The 14,108-nt window shown below is 41.4% G+C and overlaps 1 protein-coding gene across 25 annotated transcripts in view; it reads right to left on the reverse strand.

Annotated features, from left to right (window-relative positions):
* MAPK10 (mitogen-activated protein kinase 10) overlaps positions 1 to 14,108 on the reverse strand; it is a 254,583-nt gene that overhangs the window by 89,143 nt on the left and 151,332 nt on the right. For all 25 annotated transcript variants that reach the window (XM_078394527.1, XM_078394540.1, XM_020805388.3 and 22 more), the window contains one exon: positions 11,177 to 11,346. In XM_078394527.1, coding sequence (XP_078250653.1) covers positions 11,177 to 11,346 — 170 coding nt within the window. The remainder of the gene's footprint in view (positions 1 to 11,176; positions 11,347 to 14,108) is intronic.

Below are 14,108 nucleotides of genomic sequence, written 5' to 3' on the forward strand. Positions count from 1 at the left end.
ATATTTATTATTCCCAGGGAAAATTCTAGAACAGATTATAAAGCAAGCACCTAGAAAACAATACAGTAATAACTAGAAGCAAACACGGATTTGTCAAGAACAAATCCTGCCAGACTAATTTGATTTCATTTTTTGATCGGACAACCTACCTAAAAGATAGAGGGAATGCAGTAGACATCATATATCTTGACTTCAGCACAGCTTTTGACAAAGCACCCCATGATATTCTGATTAGCAAGCTAACTAGGTGTGGCCTGGAGAGATCAAGTGTCAGGTGGATACAGAACTGGCTACAGAATCATACTCAGAGGGTGATGGTAAATGAGTCCTTCTCTAACTGGGAGGAGGTAACAAGTGGGGTACCACAGGGCTCAGTCCTGGGCCCTATGCTCTTCAACATTTTTTTTAATGACCTGGATCAGGGGTGTAGGGAATGCTAATGAAATTCAGAGACGACACAAAATTGGGTGAAATAGCTAATACCTTGGAACACAGAAACAAAACTCAAAATTATCTGGATATGCCTAAGCACTGGGCTGAAAGTAACAGAATAAAATTCGACAGGGATAAGTGCAAAGCACTGCACCTAGGAAAAAGAAACCAAGCACAAAGTTACAAGATGGGTGATACCTGGCTCAGCAATAAAACAAGTAAGAAGGACCTTGGAATTAACATAATAGATCACAAGTTGAGCCAACAGTGAGCCAACTGTGGTGTGGCCACAAAAAAAATGCAAATATTGTTTTAGGCTGCATTAACAGAAGTATAGTCTTCAAATCCCATGAGTTACTAGTTCTTCTCTATTAGACCTCATCTTGAGTTCTGTATTCAGTTCTGGACACTGCACTTCAAGAAGGATACTGACACATTGGAACAAGTTCAGAGAAGGGCAACAAGGATGATCGGGGGGGCTGGAAACCAAGTCCTCTGAGGAAAGACTGAAAGAACAGGGCATGTTTAGACTTGAGAAAAGAAGACTGAGGGGTGATATTTTCAAATACTTGAACGGTTGTCATACAAAGGAGGGGCAGGACCTCAATCATCTCAGAGTGCAGGATATGTAACAATGGTCTCAAGTTACAGGAAGCCAGATTTCGGTTGAATATCAGGAAAAACTTAATAACCGTTAGAGCAGTACGGCAGTGGAACCAGTTACCTCGGGAGTTGGTGAGTGCTCAAACACTGGAGGCATTCAAGAGAAATTTAGACAACTACCTGGCAGATATCCATTGATTTGGATCCCTACATTGAGCAGGGGGTTGGACTCAGTAGCCTTATAGGCTTCTTCTAACTTCATTATTCTATGATTCTATGATTCTATTTGCTTAGTTGTTATGAACAGCAGGATTATAGTGAAGAGAAAAGAGTTTGCCAAATGAACATGGTAGCATTAGCAATTTACTGGTGGCTGGTAATATAGAGACAAACAAGGCCATCCAGCTTGACATTCTGGAAAGCTAAACTAACTCCATGGGAGTAGTCTGTTCCCAAGCTGTTCACATGGACATAAGTCCATTGGTTTACCTCAGTGTTGCCAGGTCTCAGGTCTCTGTGCTTCCCTAGGTTTTGGGAGACTAGGGGAAAAAACTTTCTGGATAAACCAAAGAAAGTGATGGTTTCATTTCATTGCATACAGTGGGTTTAACAACAGGGTGCCACCACCCAGCTGGGTGTGAATGTGTTTGTATGTGTGCCGCACATATAATATTGCTTTAGAAGGAATTGCAAAAGATTGGTGTTCTCAGTTGCACATATGCTTTTGCAACTGTTACACAAGGTCCTCCTTCGTTCATATCACAAGGGCTTACCTCTGGTACTGGACCTCAAAGATCAGAACCAGCAAACAAGTGAAACTGCTGACATGGCAAGTTTAATTAACTTGTGCTGTAATGCAGAAGGAAGGGTGCTTGCCTGAGAACAGCACGATGCAGATGAGAAAAGGAACACAATGCCAAGCCTCTTCCTGAAATCCTTCAAACATTTTGTGTTCAGTTTACACAATCACCAACCTTTTTCAAGCAACATAGACTTTGGTTTCAAATTTAACAATTGTTCATATATCACTACATGTTTCTGTTTAAAAACAGAATGCTTCTGCTTTAACATATTACTAGTTCACATGAGAGCAAAGATAGACACATACTGCTGTTCTAAGATGTTGCCTCTTACCTAGTCATGGGAAAAATCACTTTTTAAACTTTGTTGTTGTTGTTTAGTCATTAGGTTGTGTCCGAATCTTCGTGACTCCATGGACCAGAGCATGCCAGGCCCATCTTGAGTTTCTCTTTGCTACAGCAACTTAAGATGCTAGAGGTTTCACTTTTTTTAAATGCTATTTGTAGAAACTGTGATTGGGTTCAGGGTCAGAAGGCACAGCAGACATTAACTTTGCTGTTGTTGTTTAGTCGTGAAGTCATGTCCGACTCTTCGTGACTCCATGGACCAGAGCATGCCAGGCCCTCCTGTCTTCCACTGCCTCCCGGAGTTGGGTCAAATTCATGTTGATAGCTTTGATGACACTGTCCAACCATCTCATCCTCTGTCATCCCCTTCTCCTCTTGCCTTCATACTTTCCCAACATCAGGGTCTTTTCCAGGGAGTCCTCTCTTCTCATGAGATGGCTAAAGTATTGGAGCCTCAGATTCAGGATTTGTTCTTCCAGTGAGCACTCAGGCTTGATTTCCTTTAGAATCGATAGGTTTGTTCTCCTTGCAGTCCAGGGGACTCTCAAGAGCCCCCTCCAGCACCACAATTCAAAAGCATCAATTCTTCGGCGGTCCACGTTCTTTTTAAACTAACAGTCCCCAAACTGCAAATGTGTCTATTTGTTCTATTTTTAAAAAGTAGTTATTCTAACCTCTGTTGCTACTAACAAACGTAAGTGCATCATCTAAAATTAAAGAGTTAAAAGTAAACTTGGCCCATATTTAAAATAAACTCACTGGCATCCATGAGATTAAAGATAAGTATAGCTTTATAAAAGGATCAGCAAAATTTTGATCTCAGGAGCAGCAAGGTAAGAGTAATGTAATTGTGTAGATGTGTATAGAAAAGACTAAACTCAGCACATGAAAACTGCACACAACATGTAACTCAGTTAAATTGGTTTTGAGAGGTGTTTCTTCCCTAGAAGCTGTATTTCACAGAACTGCATCCTGATCCTCAAATTTTTCTGCATCCCCTCTACCACAAAAAAAGCCTATGAAGCATAACAACATAAATGTGAAATATGGGCCCACTTCCTCTAATCCTCCATAGCATCAATAACAATGGAGCAAGGGATTTCATCAGATAGAAGGAAGGATTTGTCAAGTGATTACGTATATGCCAGCCTTCCCCCCCCTTTCATTGCTCTACAAGTCAATGCCTGGAGAAGAGGCAATCATAATTCTTGCCTCAATGGTTATATTTCTCAGCTGTCTTTCATGTAAAGGTGATGCTTTCTCCCATCTTGAGTTTCTCTTTGCTACAACAACTTAAGATGCTAGAGGTTTCACTTTTTTAAAATGCTATTTGTAGAAACTGTGATTGGGTTCAGGGTCAGAAGGCACAGCAGACATTAACTTTGCTGTTGTTGTTTAGTCGTGAAGTCATGTCCGACTCTTCGTGACTCCATGGACCAGAGCATGCCAGGCCCTCCTGTCTTCCACTGCCTCCCGGAGTTGGGTCAAATTCATGTTGATAGCTTCGATGATACTGTGCAACCATCTCATCCTCTGTCATCCCCTTCTCCTCTTGCCTTCCTCCTCCAGCACCACAATTCAAAAGCATCAATTCTTCGGCAGTCAGCTTTCTTTATGGTCCAGCTCTCACTTCCGTACATCACTACCACCTAGAGTGGTCCATCAGTCCAGATAGGTGGGGTATAAATCAAATAAATCAAATAAATAAATAAATAAATAAATAAATAAATAAATAAATAAATAAATAAATAAATAAATAAATAAATAAATAAATAAATAAACAAACAAACAAACAAACAAACAAACTACAGGAAAAATCATAGCTTTGAGTATTCGGACTTTTGTCGGCCAGGTGATGTCTCTGCTTTTTAAGATGCTGTCGAGGTTTGTCATCGCTTTCCTCCCAAGAAGCAGGTGTCTTTTAATTTCGGAGCTGCTGTCACCATCTGCAGTGATCATGGAGCCCCAAAAACGTAGGTTAAGGTTGCTGTCCCCAACTAAGTGCCCACCCAGAGGTATTGGAACCATCCAGCATGGACACTTGTAATTGGAAATACAACACTTTATTAAGTACCATGGAGAGACAAAGTGGTAATTCTGCTTCCAGCCCGTTGCCAAATGGCTAAAGAGCAGTAGTAGTGGCATGACTTGTCCCATCATTTACACCAGCGGAGAAGCATTAGTTATCACCACAGTCCCTGCTGTCACCCCATCTTTCTTCCTTCCTCCACCCCATGGTGGTGTACTAACCAAGGACTAACGTGGTGGAAAATGCCCATACTTTATTACTAGAAAAAAAAATAAGTCAGGAGATGGACCCCACTTCAGGACTACAAGAAAAACTACCTTCCCCAAAAAAAAGATGAAAAATCTGCACATAATCATTATGTGCTAATTTATTTGTAAAACTGCAAACACAGAAATAGTGGCTATTATTGCAATGGAAATAGAAGGCATCTCATCACAGTGAGAAACAATAAGACCTGGGGACCAGCATGTGGCTCAGTCTTCTACTAACTCATAGTGGACATGTTCAAGGCCCCTGTTCTCTCTCCCTGTTAACCTTCATCTTTAAACTGGATTTAAACTAGGTAGGTCTTCAAATAGAGGACCTGAATCAGAGGACTGGCCATTGACGGCCACCCTGCAACTATAGAACTGTTCCCCTGTAAGGTAAGATATGTAGCTACTCTAACGGGAGGACAATAGAATAGTTCAAATCCTAACATTGTGCACAGCAAAAAAAATGTTGCTGGTCTCACTTGCATCATTTACAAGTCTCTGCATGTATGGAATTAAAAAGGAACACTTGACAACAGCATCCAATATATGAATGTGCAGCCACCACTTTTAATGTTGCTCTCAGCTAGAAATAAGATAAAGTTGGCATGTGACCTCTTTTTTTCCTTCTATCAGAAGCAGATGTCACAGTGAACACTTGATGCCCAGTGCCATTCAGACAACACTGTATTTGATAATCTTCCAAAAAAGATGGTGGGGATGGAATAAGTGGGTGGAGAGAGAAGTTGCTGATCGCTATCACTTGGCATTCAAACTGCATTGATGTTACTAAACTGTGAGAAAATCAAGAAAAGCTATCCCATTCGAGAGGAGGATGCTTTTTCAGTATGCTTGGTCAATGCAAGCAAATGACAATCCTGCTGATTCCATTTTCTTGATCAACAACTCATTTTCACAGGGCTTATATTTTGAACCAGCCAAGGCTGAAACATCGACATGAGCTCTGTACATTTTATTTCTTCACTATATTATAGTAAACGTTTAAGATGAATTTTATTGGAGTCTCACAGTTTGGGTAAATCAGGGTTTTCGGAATAAACAGAGCTCCGATGTCATTCATTCTTTGTAGCTCGTTACTCATAACTAACTTCTTTTTCTCAGTAAATACGATATAATTGTTATAGGCACACATGAGCACACACACACGCACACGAGCACACACACACACACACACACACACACACACACACTTACTTCACATTCAGCTCCATTCATCATGATGCCACAAAGGTGTCTCTCTGTCCATTCAACCTGAGGATAATTATTTTTCTCAGGCTTAAGTTCAGGTGACCATCCCCTAGGGATAAGCAGTTAGAGGCACACCTGCAACAAAAAGTTGTTCACTAAGACCTCTTGTTGTCTCACAGGAACCTGTAATCTTGATCTCAATTGGCTGATTCAATGACCATAGCTTCTCAAATTTTCTGCTCCCAGTTTATTCTCTCCTCCTCATGGTTTGGATTGAGGAATTAGCTTTTATGGCTGAACACAGGCAAGCAGGGTACGACTCTACAGGATTGCCACCCAGGTGCATCAAGTCTCTCTATATGGTGGTAGAAAAATATCATCACATGGTTTAAGTGCTAGCTTGTGTTTGTGTCTCATGCTGCTACATTCAGATGTGTTGCAGTTTTCAATTAAAAGTAACTAGTTACTTTCAGCAAGCAGGATATTAAGAGTTTCTTTCAAAAATTGCTTATTACTTGAGGGGGCTTAGAAAAAGACTGTAACTATTTTTGAAGAGCAAGTTTCTGAATTCTGGTATCATTTGCAAAATACCAGTATTTGCAAAATACTACATTTAGTATGGGATTAAATGTAGAGTCATCAGCCCCTCGTCTTCCAGGATTTGTAGGAAGGAGGGGAAAAGCACATGGCATTTGACAGAGATCCTGCCAAAAAAAAGAGAACAGGCTCCCATTCCAATGGAAAATTGGGCATCTTGCTAAATATATTTTATTTTTCTGGTTAGGCTTGAAGCTGTAATGGCTGGTCACAGCCTCAGCCCAAACCGTTGTTCACAGCCAAGGACAGAAGGAACAGATGGCCTGCTCACTGGTTATTTTACCATATTTGTACACCCTCCTCTTCCATACTGCTCAGTTCTCCACAGTGGTGCCTTCTGGCACAGAACATCATTTATAAAGTATCCAGCTATCAGGATGTCTCTCTATAAATTTATAGAGTTCAGAAAAGGCCAGTTCTATATATTTAAGAAGAATGGAACACCGAATGAATTCTTAAGATAAATAGCTTTCACTTTGATACAAACTACTGTATAACGACAGCTTCCAGAGAATACGGGAGCAAGAACAAAGGCTTAGAAGGTCAGCCTGATTTATCCATGTCTTCTCAGTCCAAGACTCTGAATTAAGTAAGCACTGAAGACCAACCCTGCCTCCCCTCAGTCACCAGATATAAACTTGGAGTGTGTTTTCAGTTTGTTAAAAACATAAAGTGAAGTCAATGTACTGTGAACCTCCACTTAATGCAACATATCTGAGACCTGAGTACATGTATATGCATTATTCCCTCCTGCCTGGCTGGCTTCCCTGTCACTGCCATCTGCTCACTATTTTCCTGCAACCAGTCACCTCAGAAGTCTGGAGTGGCTCTAGTTCTAGCACTTGACTGCTAAGCGTTTCCTTTCCCCACAACATTAGAAGTAGCAAAAAGGACATTATATGTAGAAATTGTAAAAAAAAAAAAAATCCTGCTCAACTTGGCATTTCTTCCAGGAAAAAAAATTCAAACTTCAAATAAATAAATAAATTAATAAATTCAGGATCACCAACATGGAGCACATAACATATAGAGAAGGAGTTTGGAATCACACCTTGTTTATCATATGTGGTGGACTTGTAGAGTAGCAAAACAATATTGGATAGGAGTGCATACCGTATTTTTCGCTCCATAAGACACACCTGGCTATAAGATGCACATAATTTTTAGACGAGGAAAACAGGAAAAGAAATTCCTCTCTATCAGGGCTGGGCAATTAAATAAATAAACAGTGCATGCCCCAAGCTGGGACTGCAAAAAAAAAACTCACCAAAAAATAAAGCAACAGAGAAACATCCCCCCTTTTTTCCCCCCACTTACATTTCCCTTTACCTTCTGTATCCCATACCCTAAGCCCAAGTTATTAAATAAATAAATAAATAAATAAAAAGGAATTGCACCTCGTAGCAGGCACTTGACCTCTGCATGCACATTCTGAAGGATCTGCAGAAGTCAAGGCTATGAAACTCATCCCCTCTCTCTCTTTCTTCTCAGTTCAGATGCTGAACATGTGGGCTAAGAGGAAATATGTGAGAAAGGGAACAGCACACATGTGTGTGTTGGTCCGCACACCATTGTCTTTTTGCTTGAAAAGTGACCGTTCTAAAGAGGAAAGACTCTTCCATTTGTGGTGGGCCTCATAGCAAACAAAAGCACATTTTCTCCAAGGTCCTGGCCAACACACAGACCCTCCATACATACAAGAATCTCCCCTGTTCAGAACCAGTATACTTCACATGAGAAAATCAAGTGGCAGGAAACAGGCTTAGCACACTCACTGTTGTGTATTTGCTCAGCATCAGTGCTGAAGGCTTCAACGTGGTTCTTTTTCTTTCAATAGCATAGCATTCTCTTAACTTAATGGTAATGTGGAGATTGAAATAAACATTTAAAAGAAATTGTAGGAGAAAAACATAAACACCAAGACCCACCCAAATGTGTGGGGGGGCTTTGTTGTTGCTCTTTAGCTGAGGAATCCTGGACAATAGAGAAGATATCAAAGAAGACTCTATGGGCTGGCAAAAGGGCAAGGCAGATTATACAGTGACAAACAATAAATCAGGGAAACACTTGCATGAATCACAAAACATCTGATTATTTACTCTGCAAGATTTATTAGATCTCCATGTTTTACAACGCAACTCTTACGACAGTCATATGTTTCCCTGAAATGTCAGAGTTTTCCCGGTTCTTTTCCTTTTAACCGAGGAAAGATTAATGGTCACATCAACTTGAAAACCTTGCATTTATGACAACTTCGAAATGATACAGGGGTGAGACTTATTGCTCGGCACATCTGGGATTGTCTTCAGAACACAAGAAAAGGAATTACTAGGTCAGCTGGAAATGTCCTTTGTCTTGCTGTTCAAAGAAAATGCCAAAGAGTGCAAATTACCACACGCAGTCCTTTTTCCAACTACTAGCTGCTGCAAGTTAAGAGAAATCTAATACTAAACTTTTACTAAAAGCTAGATAGATGCCCATTGGGAACGTCCATCAAGACATGAACGGGGCTGGGTGTGCCTGCTCTACTAGCCTTGTCTTTCTTCTTTTCATTCTTGCCCTTATGATACTAGGAAGTTATAGCAGTTTGACACCCGTTTAAGTGCTACGGAGCCATCCTGGCACTTAGCATTATCTACTATTTATGCTGAGATACTTAGCATTCTCTGTTTGAGAGGTTTGGTGCACTCCCATAAACTAGAGCAGAAAACAATAAAGCACCTCGCCAAACAACAAATTACACAATTCTGTAAGATGGAGCTAAGGCAGGTGAAGTGATATAAAACCGTTCTAATTGTCTAGTGGCTATATATCCCCTGTTTCCCCTTCTCTACATTTTATGTCCCTTCTGTCCAGTGGCTCCCCTCCATGGTAATCAGAGGCATGATAGGTACACCAGCCATGTGCCACTGTTAATCTACAAATACCAAAATGGCTTGGGTCCCCAACAACACTAGGACCACCGTGTGAAACTCTCTGGTACCTGAGCTCAGTATCAGAAACCCTTCCTTCTTTGTACTGCTTCCAAAAGAAGCTCAGGGAGGGGCGTCTGCATATAGCATTTTTGAAACAGGCCCCAAGGAAGTTTGAGGTTATACTTTTTGGACTAATACAAAATCACACTTATCTGTACTTTTGGAATAACACAAAGTTACGCTTATTTTCCCAAGCTTAGGATATTAGTTATGGGTCAGATGATCTTCAGGAGAGGCCTTTCTCTCAGTCCCACCACCTTCACAGGTGGATTTGGAAGGGACATGGAAGAAAGCCTTCACTGTTGCTGCTCCCAGGCTCTGGAACTCCCTCCCACAGTAGGCCAGGCCAGCCTCATCTTTGCTGTCTTTCCTCAAGCAAGCAAAGACCTTTTTCTTCAGGCAAGCTTTCCTCCAGTGACTGGCTGCATGAGTGCGATTTTTAGATGGATTGTTTCACCTCACCACTTTGAATGTGTTTTTGGCGTTGCTGTTGCTTACCTTCTTTAGTATGGTATTTGCTTGATGCTTTTTAGTATTTGTTTACTTACTTATTTTAGCTTTTATATTGTCTTTTAATGGAGTTAGCTACCTTAAGTCCTTTTCAAGGAGAAAGGTGAGGTAAAATACTTTTAAAAAAATAAATAAATTGGTTGTTGTGGGTTTTTCGGGCTCTTTGGCCATGTTCTGAAGGTTGTTCTTCCTAACGTTTCGCCAGTCTCTGTGGCCGGCATCTTCAGAGGACAGCACAGTGCTGTCCTCTGAAGATGTCAGCCACAGAGACTGGAGAAATGTTAGGAAGAACAACCTTCAGAACACGGTCAAAGAGCCCGAAAAACCCACAATAACCATTAGATCCCGGCCGTGAAAGCCTTTGCGAATAAATAAATTGCTGAGTGGTCTTTCTGTGGCATACATGCACTAGCATAGCCAGGGACATGGAGACCCATGTCCCCCAACCCTGCCTCACCCTCAAACATCACCATGGCCTGCCATAACCTAAAACCTCAGAAATTAGTAGGCTGCTGACCTGGCAACCTTAGGCTCAAGTGCTCTGCCATTTGCTCAGCCATGCTGAGTGTTGACTCTTGGCTTAGCCCCATAGCTCCTGGATCTAAGATTATCTAAAAGTGGTGAAAAACATGAGTCATTATACCAGCTCCACCTTCATTTTAGAATTCTTCACTTCTCCATTGAATTGATAGCTAGACATGAAAATAGGTTTCACGTAAAAGAATGTTACAAAAGGGTCTGGTCTCACAACAAATGTCATATTTCTGCAGGTCCTAAAGGGGGCTAGGGAGGGCTTGGTCTCAGATGGAAGGCTGAAGGTTTCAAAAATGTTATCTGTTTGCTTCTCGGCATGTAGATAATATCACTCCTACCAGGAAACGGGATAGGACAGAGCTAGACACCCAGACTCAGAGATATGTGAATTTTTGCACACCTCATCTCCTTTCTCCCTTCTCTATCCTTATTGGCTCCCCCCTGCGATTTACTGCAGTCTTGGGCAGAACCTGGAAAGTTTTTGTAATAGCACAAGATTGCAGCCACTACAAAATTAATTTGTGTTATTAATTGTGACATGATAATGACACAATTAATTAAAAAAAATTAAAATAGTCAAACTTCCCAAATTACTTCTCAGGTAACAAAGTAAAAGAACATGAAACACTGATACTCAGATTGTCAACACTGTGGCACTGTGACCCTTAAAATAATTAAAATAATGTATATATTGTTTTAAGGTCCACATATATAACCGATTACAGTCAAACATTAATTTTTAACAAATTAGTTTCAAGCGCTGGTCTTTGATACACTTCATGGCAAGCAAACTTTGAAAGACTACAGGTGGTATACCTCCTTTACAACCAGAGAAAAAGAAATCTACACACATTCATATAGATGGACAACATACTTGAAGTAACTTACCAAACTATTCCCTGAGCCCCAGAGCCGATTGGTTTTAAGTTCTGGTAGCGTTTGAGAACTGTGAAGGTCGAGTCACCCACTTCCACGCTGTAGAACTGGTTGTCAACTTTGCTTTTACTCATGTTGTAATATTTGGCAATATATGACACATCCACTTGTTTCCCGAATCCCTGTCACAGAGATGAGGCAGGGGGCAAGGAGGGAAAGAAAACAGAATGCCAGTAAACTATTGGCATAGTAATGAAACAAAACAGAATCTTAGGAACTCAGAGGTGACCCAGCCTGTCATTTCAAGCTTGTCAGAGAATTTCATGTTGACAGCTAGCTCTTTTAATGACTTTCATATGATCTTTGTAGAAACCATGTGTAACCCAAGTTCAGACAAGAAATTGTCCTTCAGATCATTCAGGCTTCTACAAAATGGAAAGTTTTGGAGAATTGAAGTATTTAACCATAGAACCCCATAGGAGGTCCCCCCCCCCCCCCGCACACACACCTTTTTACATTTAAGCATTGTAAACATTGATGCTTCAAATTTCCCCACAGACCTTAATGGACAATATGTTTGGGTTTTGAAGTTGGGGCATAGGTGTGTTGATTTGGTAAATTAATATCTCACTCTTCAACTAACAGGGGTTTTCAGAACACCTGAAACAATAACAACAGCATCAGTAGCAGCAGTATAAAAATTAACACCAAAATACGACAAAGATAAACAAGGCATGGGAGGTGGGAGAATATGAGTCAAGACCGCAACTGGTAAAAAAAACCTTATCTATCATTTAAAAGGCCCATGGAAATAAAAAAATGCCCTTATTTGGTACTGAAATGACAGCATGGAAGGTGTGACAAACCCAGACCTACTGGGATCTGCCACACTTTTACTAAGCTGCCACCAACCATTCCCTATAATAAGTCACACAGACCAGGGATGGATTTTTAAACAAATAAACAACAAGGTTTATTTAAAACAACACACAGGGAAAATAAAATGATCAGGTGCATAAGATAAAGTAACGTGGCTTAGTTCCATTCATACATGCACACAGTTTGGTTCACACAGAACCCTTAACTTGAAGCACAGACCCTGAACCTATCAGTTCTGGCTAACCAACAGACACCTGAACCTATCAGGTTGGTACTCTGACACACAGTAGTACCCTGTCTGACACACAGACTCCCACACCAGCTTCTTCTCTCAGCTGCTGCTTTGTCTCCTCCCCGCGTCTCCACACACTCTCCACATATATATACAGTACAGCCCCTCCTCCTGATGTCCCGCCTTCCACCCCCCATAGGATGGAACTTTCCCTCCAAACCCATGACAGACAGGTAACATCAGTGCTGTATGTAACACCTCCCCTCTTTATAAGTTGTTTTGTAGGGGGAAAGCTAAGGTGCTTTTCCCAAAAAAAACAACCTGGATAAAACACACAACAACAGTTATACATACCATATCATACTTACTTATACTTACATTCTAAGTTAACCATAGCAATTAGGCATTTAAACATTTACCATATACATTACATCAATTTACCTTTATTCATACAAACCAAGTTCAAAAAACAGGTACATTTAACTTTTTGTCATCAATATATATATATATAGTCCATGTTTCTTTCGCCGTCTTCATTCTTCAGGTCTTCTTGACAAGGCGTCAGCAACACAGTTCACTGACCCTCTGACCACCTTCACTTCAAAGTCATAGTCCTGTAGGTTTAAAGCCCACCTCATAAGTTTGCTATTGTGGGTTTTCATTGTCTTTAACCATTGCAGTGGTGAATGGTCAGTGCACAGAACAAAATGTCTTCCCCAGATGTAAGGCTTGGCCTTCTGGATCGCGTAGACTATTGCCAAACACTCCTTCTCCACGGTTGCCAAATGTCTCTCACCTTTTTGAAGTTTCCTACTCAGGTAGGACACTGGATGCTGGTCACCATTCTCATCCTCCTGGCACAGAACTGCTCCTACCCCGCTGTTAGACGCATCGGTGTAGATGATGAACTCCCGGTCGAAGTCTGGAGCACGCAGCACTGGATACTGGACGAGCGCCTCCTTCAACCTCTGGAACGCCTCCTCACAGTTGCTGGTCCACGGGATGCGGTCATCAGCCTTCTTCCTCGTCAGATCGGTCAGCGGAGCCGCAATCTCGCTAAACCTCGGGATGAACTTTCTGTAGTAGCCCACCAGCCCAAGAAATGATTTGACTTTTTTCTTGGTGTTGGGTCTGGGCCAATCACGAACAGCTTCCATTTTGGCCTCCAGGGGTTTTATCACTCCTCCCCCTACCATGTGACCCAAGTCTTTTATTTCTGGGCTACCCAGCTGCAGTTTGTTCTCTTTACAGAGCCCAGGCCAAAGCACTCCCTCCCCTGGGTTAAAGTGCCTCTCCCTGCCTTCCTGGTCATCCCAAGCTTTCTTTCTGACCTTTTGAGCTTGCAGGGTCTCTGCTGCTAGCTCTAGGTTTCTCTTTAGGTCAATCCTTAAAGAGTCTATATATGTCACAACGTCTTGTGGGTCATCCTGGGTGATCTGCTCCCAATTTTGTTTGATCAAATCAAGGGGCCCTTTCACCCTTCTCCCAAATAAAAGTTCAAATGGACTGAACCCGGTACTGGCTTGTGGCACTGATCAATAAGCAAACAAAAGGGATTGCAGCTTCTGGTCCCAATTGTTCGGATTCTCTGCCAAGTAAGCCCTAATCATGCGCATCAGAGTCCCATTGAACTTCTCAGTTAACCCCTTACTTTCAGGGTGATAAGCAGTGGTTTCCTTGAGCTTAATTCCACAGATTTGCCATAAGCGTTTCATGAGCTTCGATGTGAATGATGCTCCCAAATCTGTGATTATTTCTGAGGCAAATCCCATCCTGGACATATACCCCACCAAGGCATCTGCCACTGTGTTAGGTTCAATGTTAGTCAAGGGT

The sequence above is a fragment of the Pogona vitticeps genome, chromosome 5 (genome assembly GCF_051106095.1).
Source record: "Pogona vitticeps strain Pit_001003342236 chromosome 5, PviZW2.1, whole genome shotgun sequence".
NCBI lineage: Eukaryota > Metazoa > Chordata > Lepidosauria > Squamata > Agamidae > Pogona > Pogona vitticeps.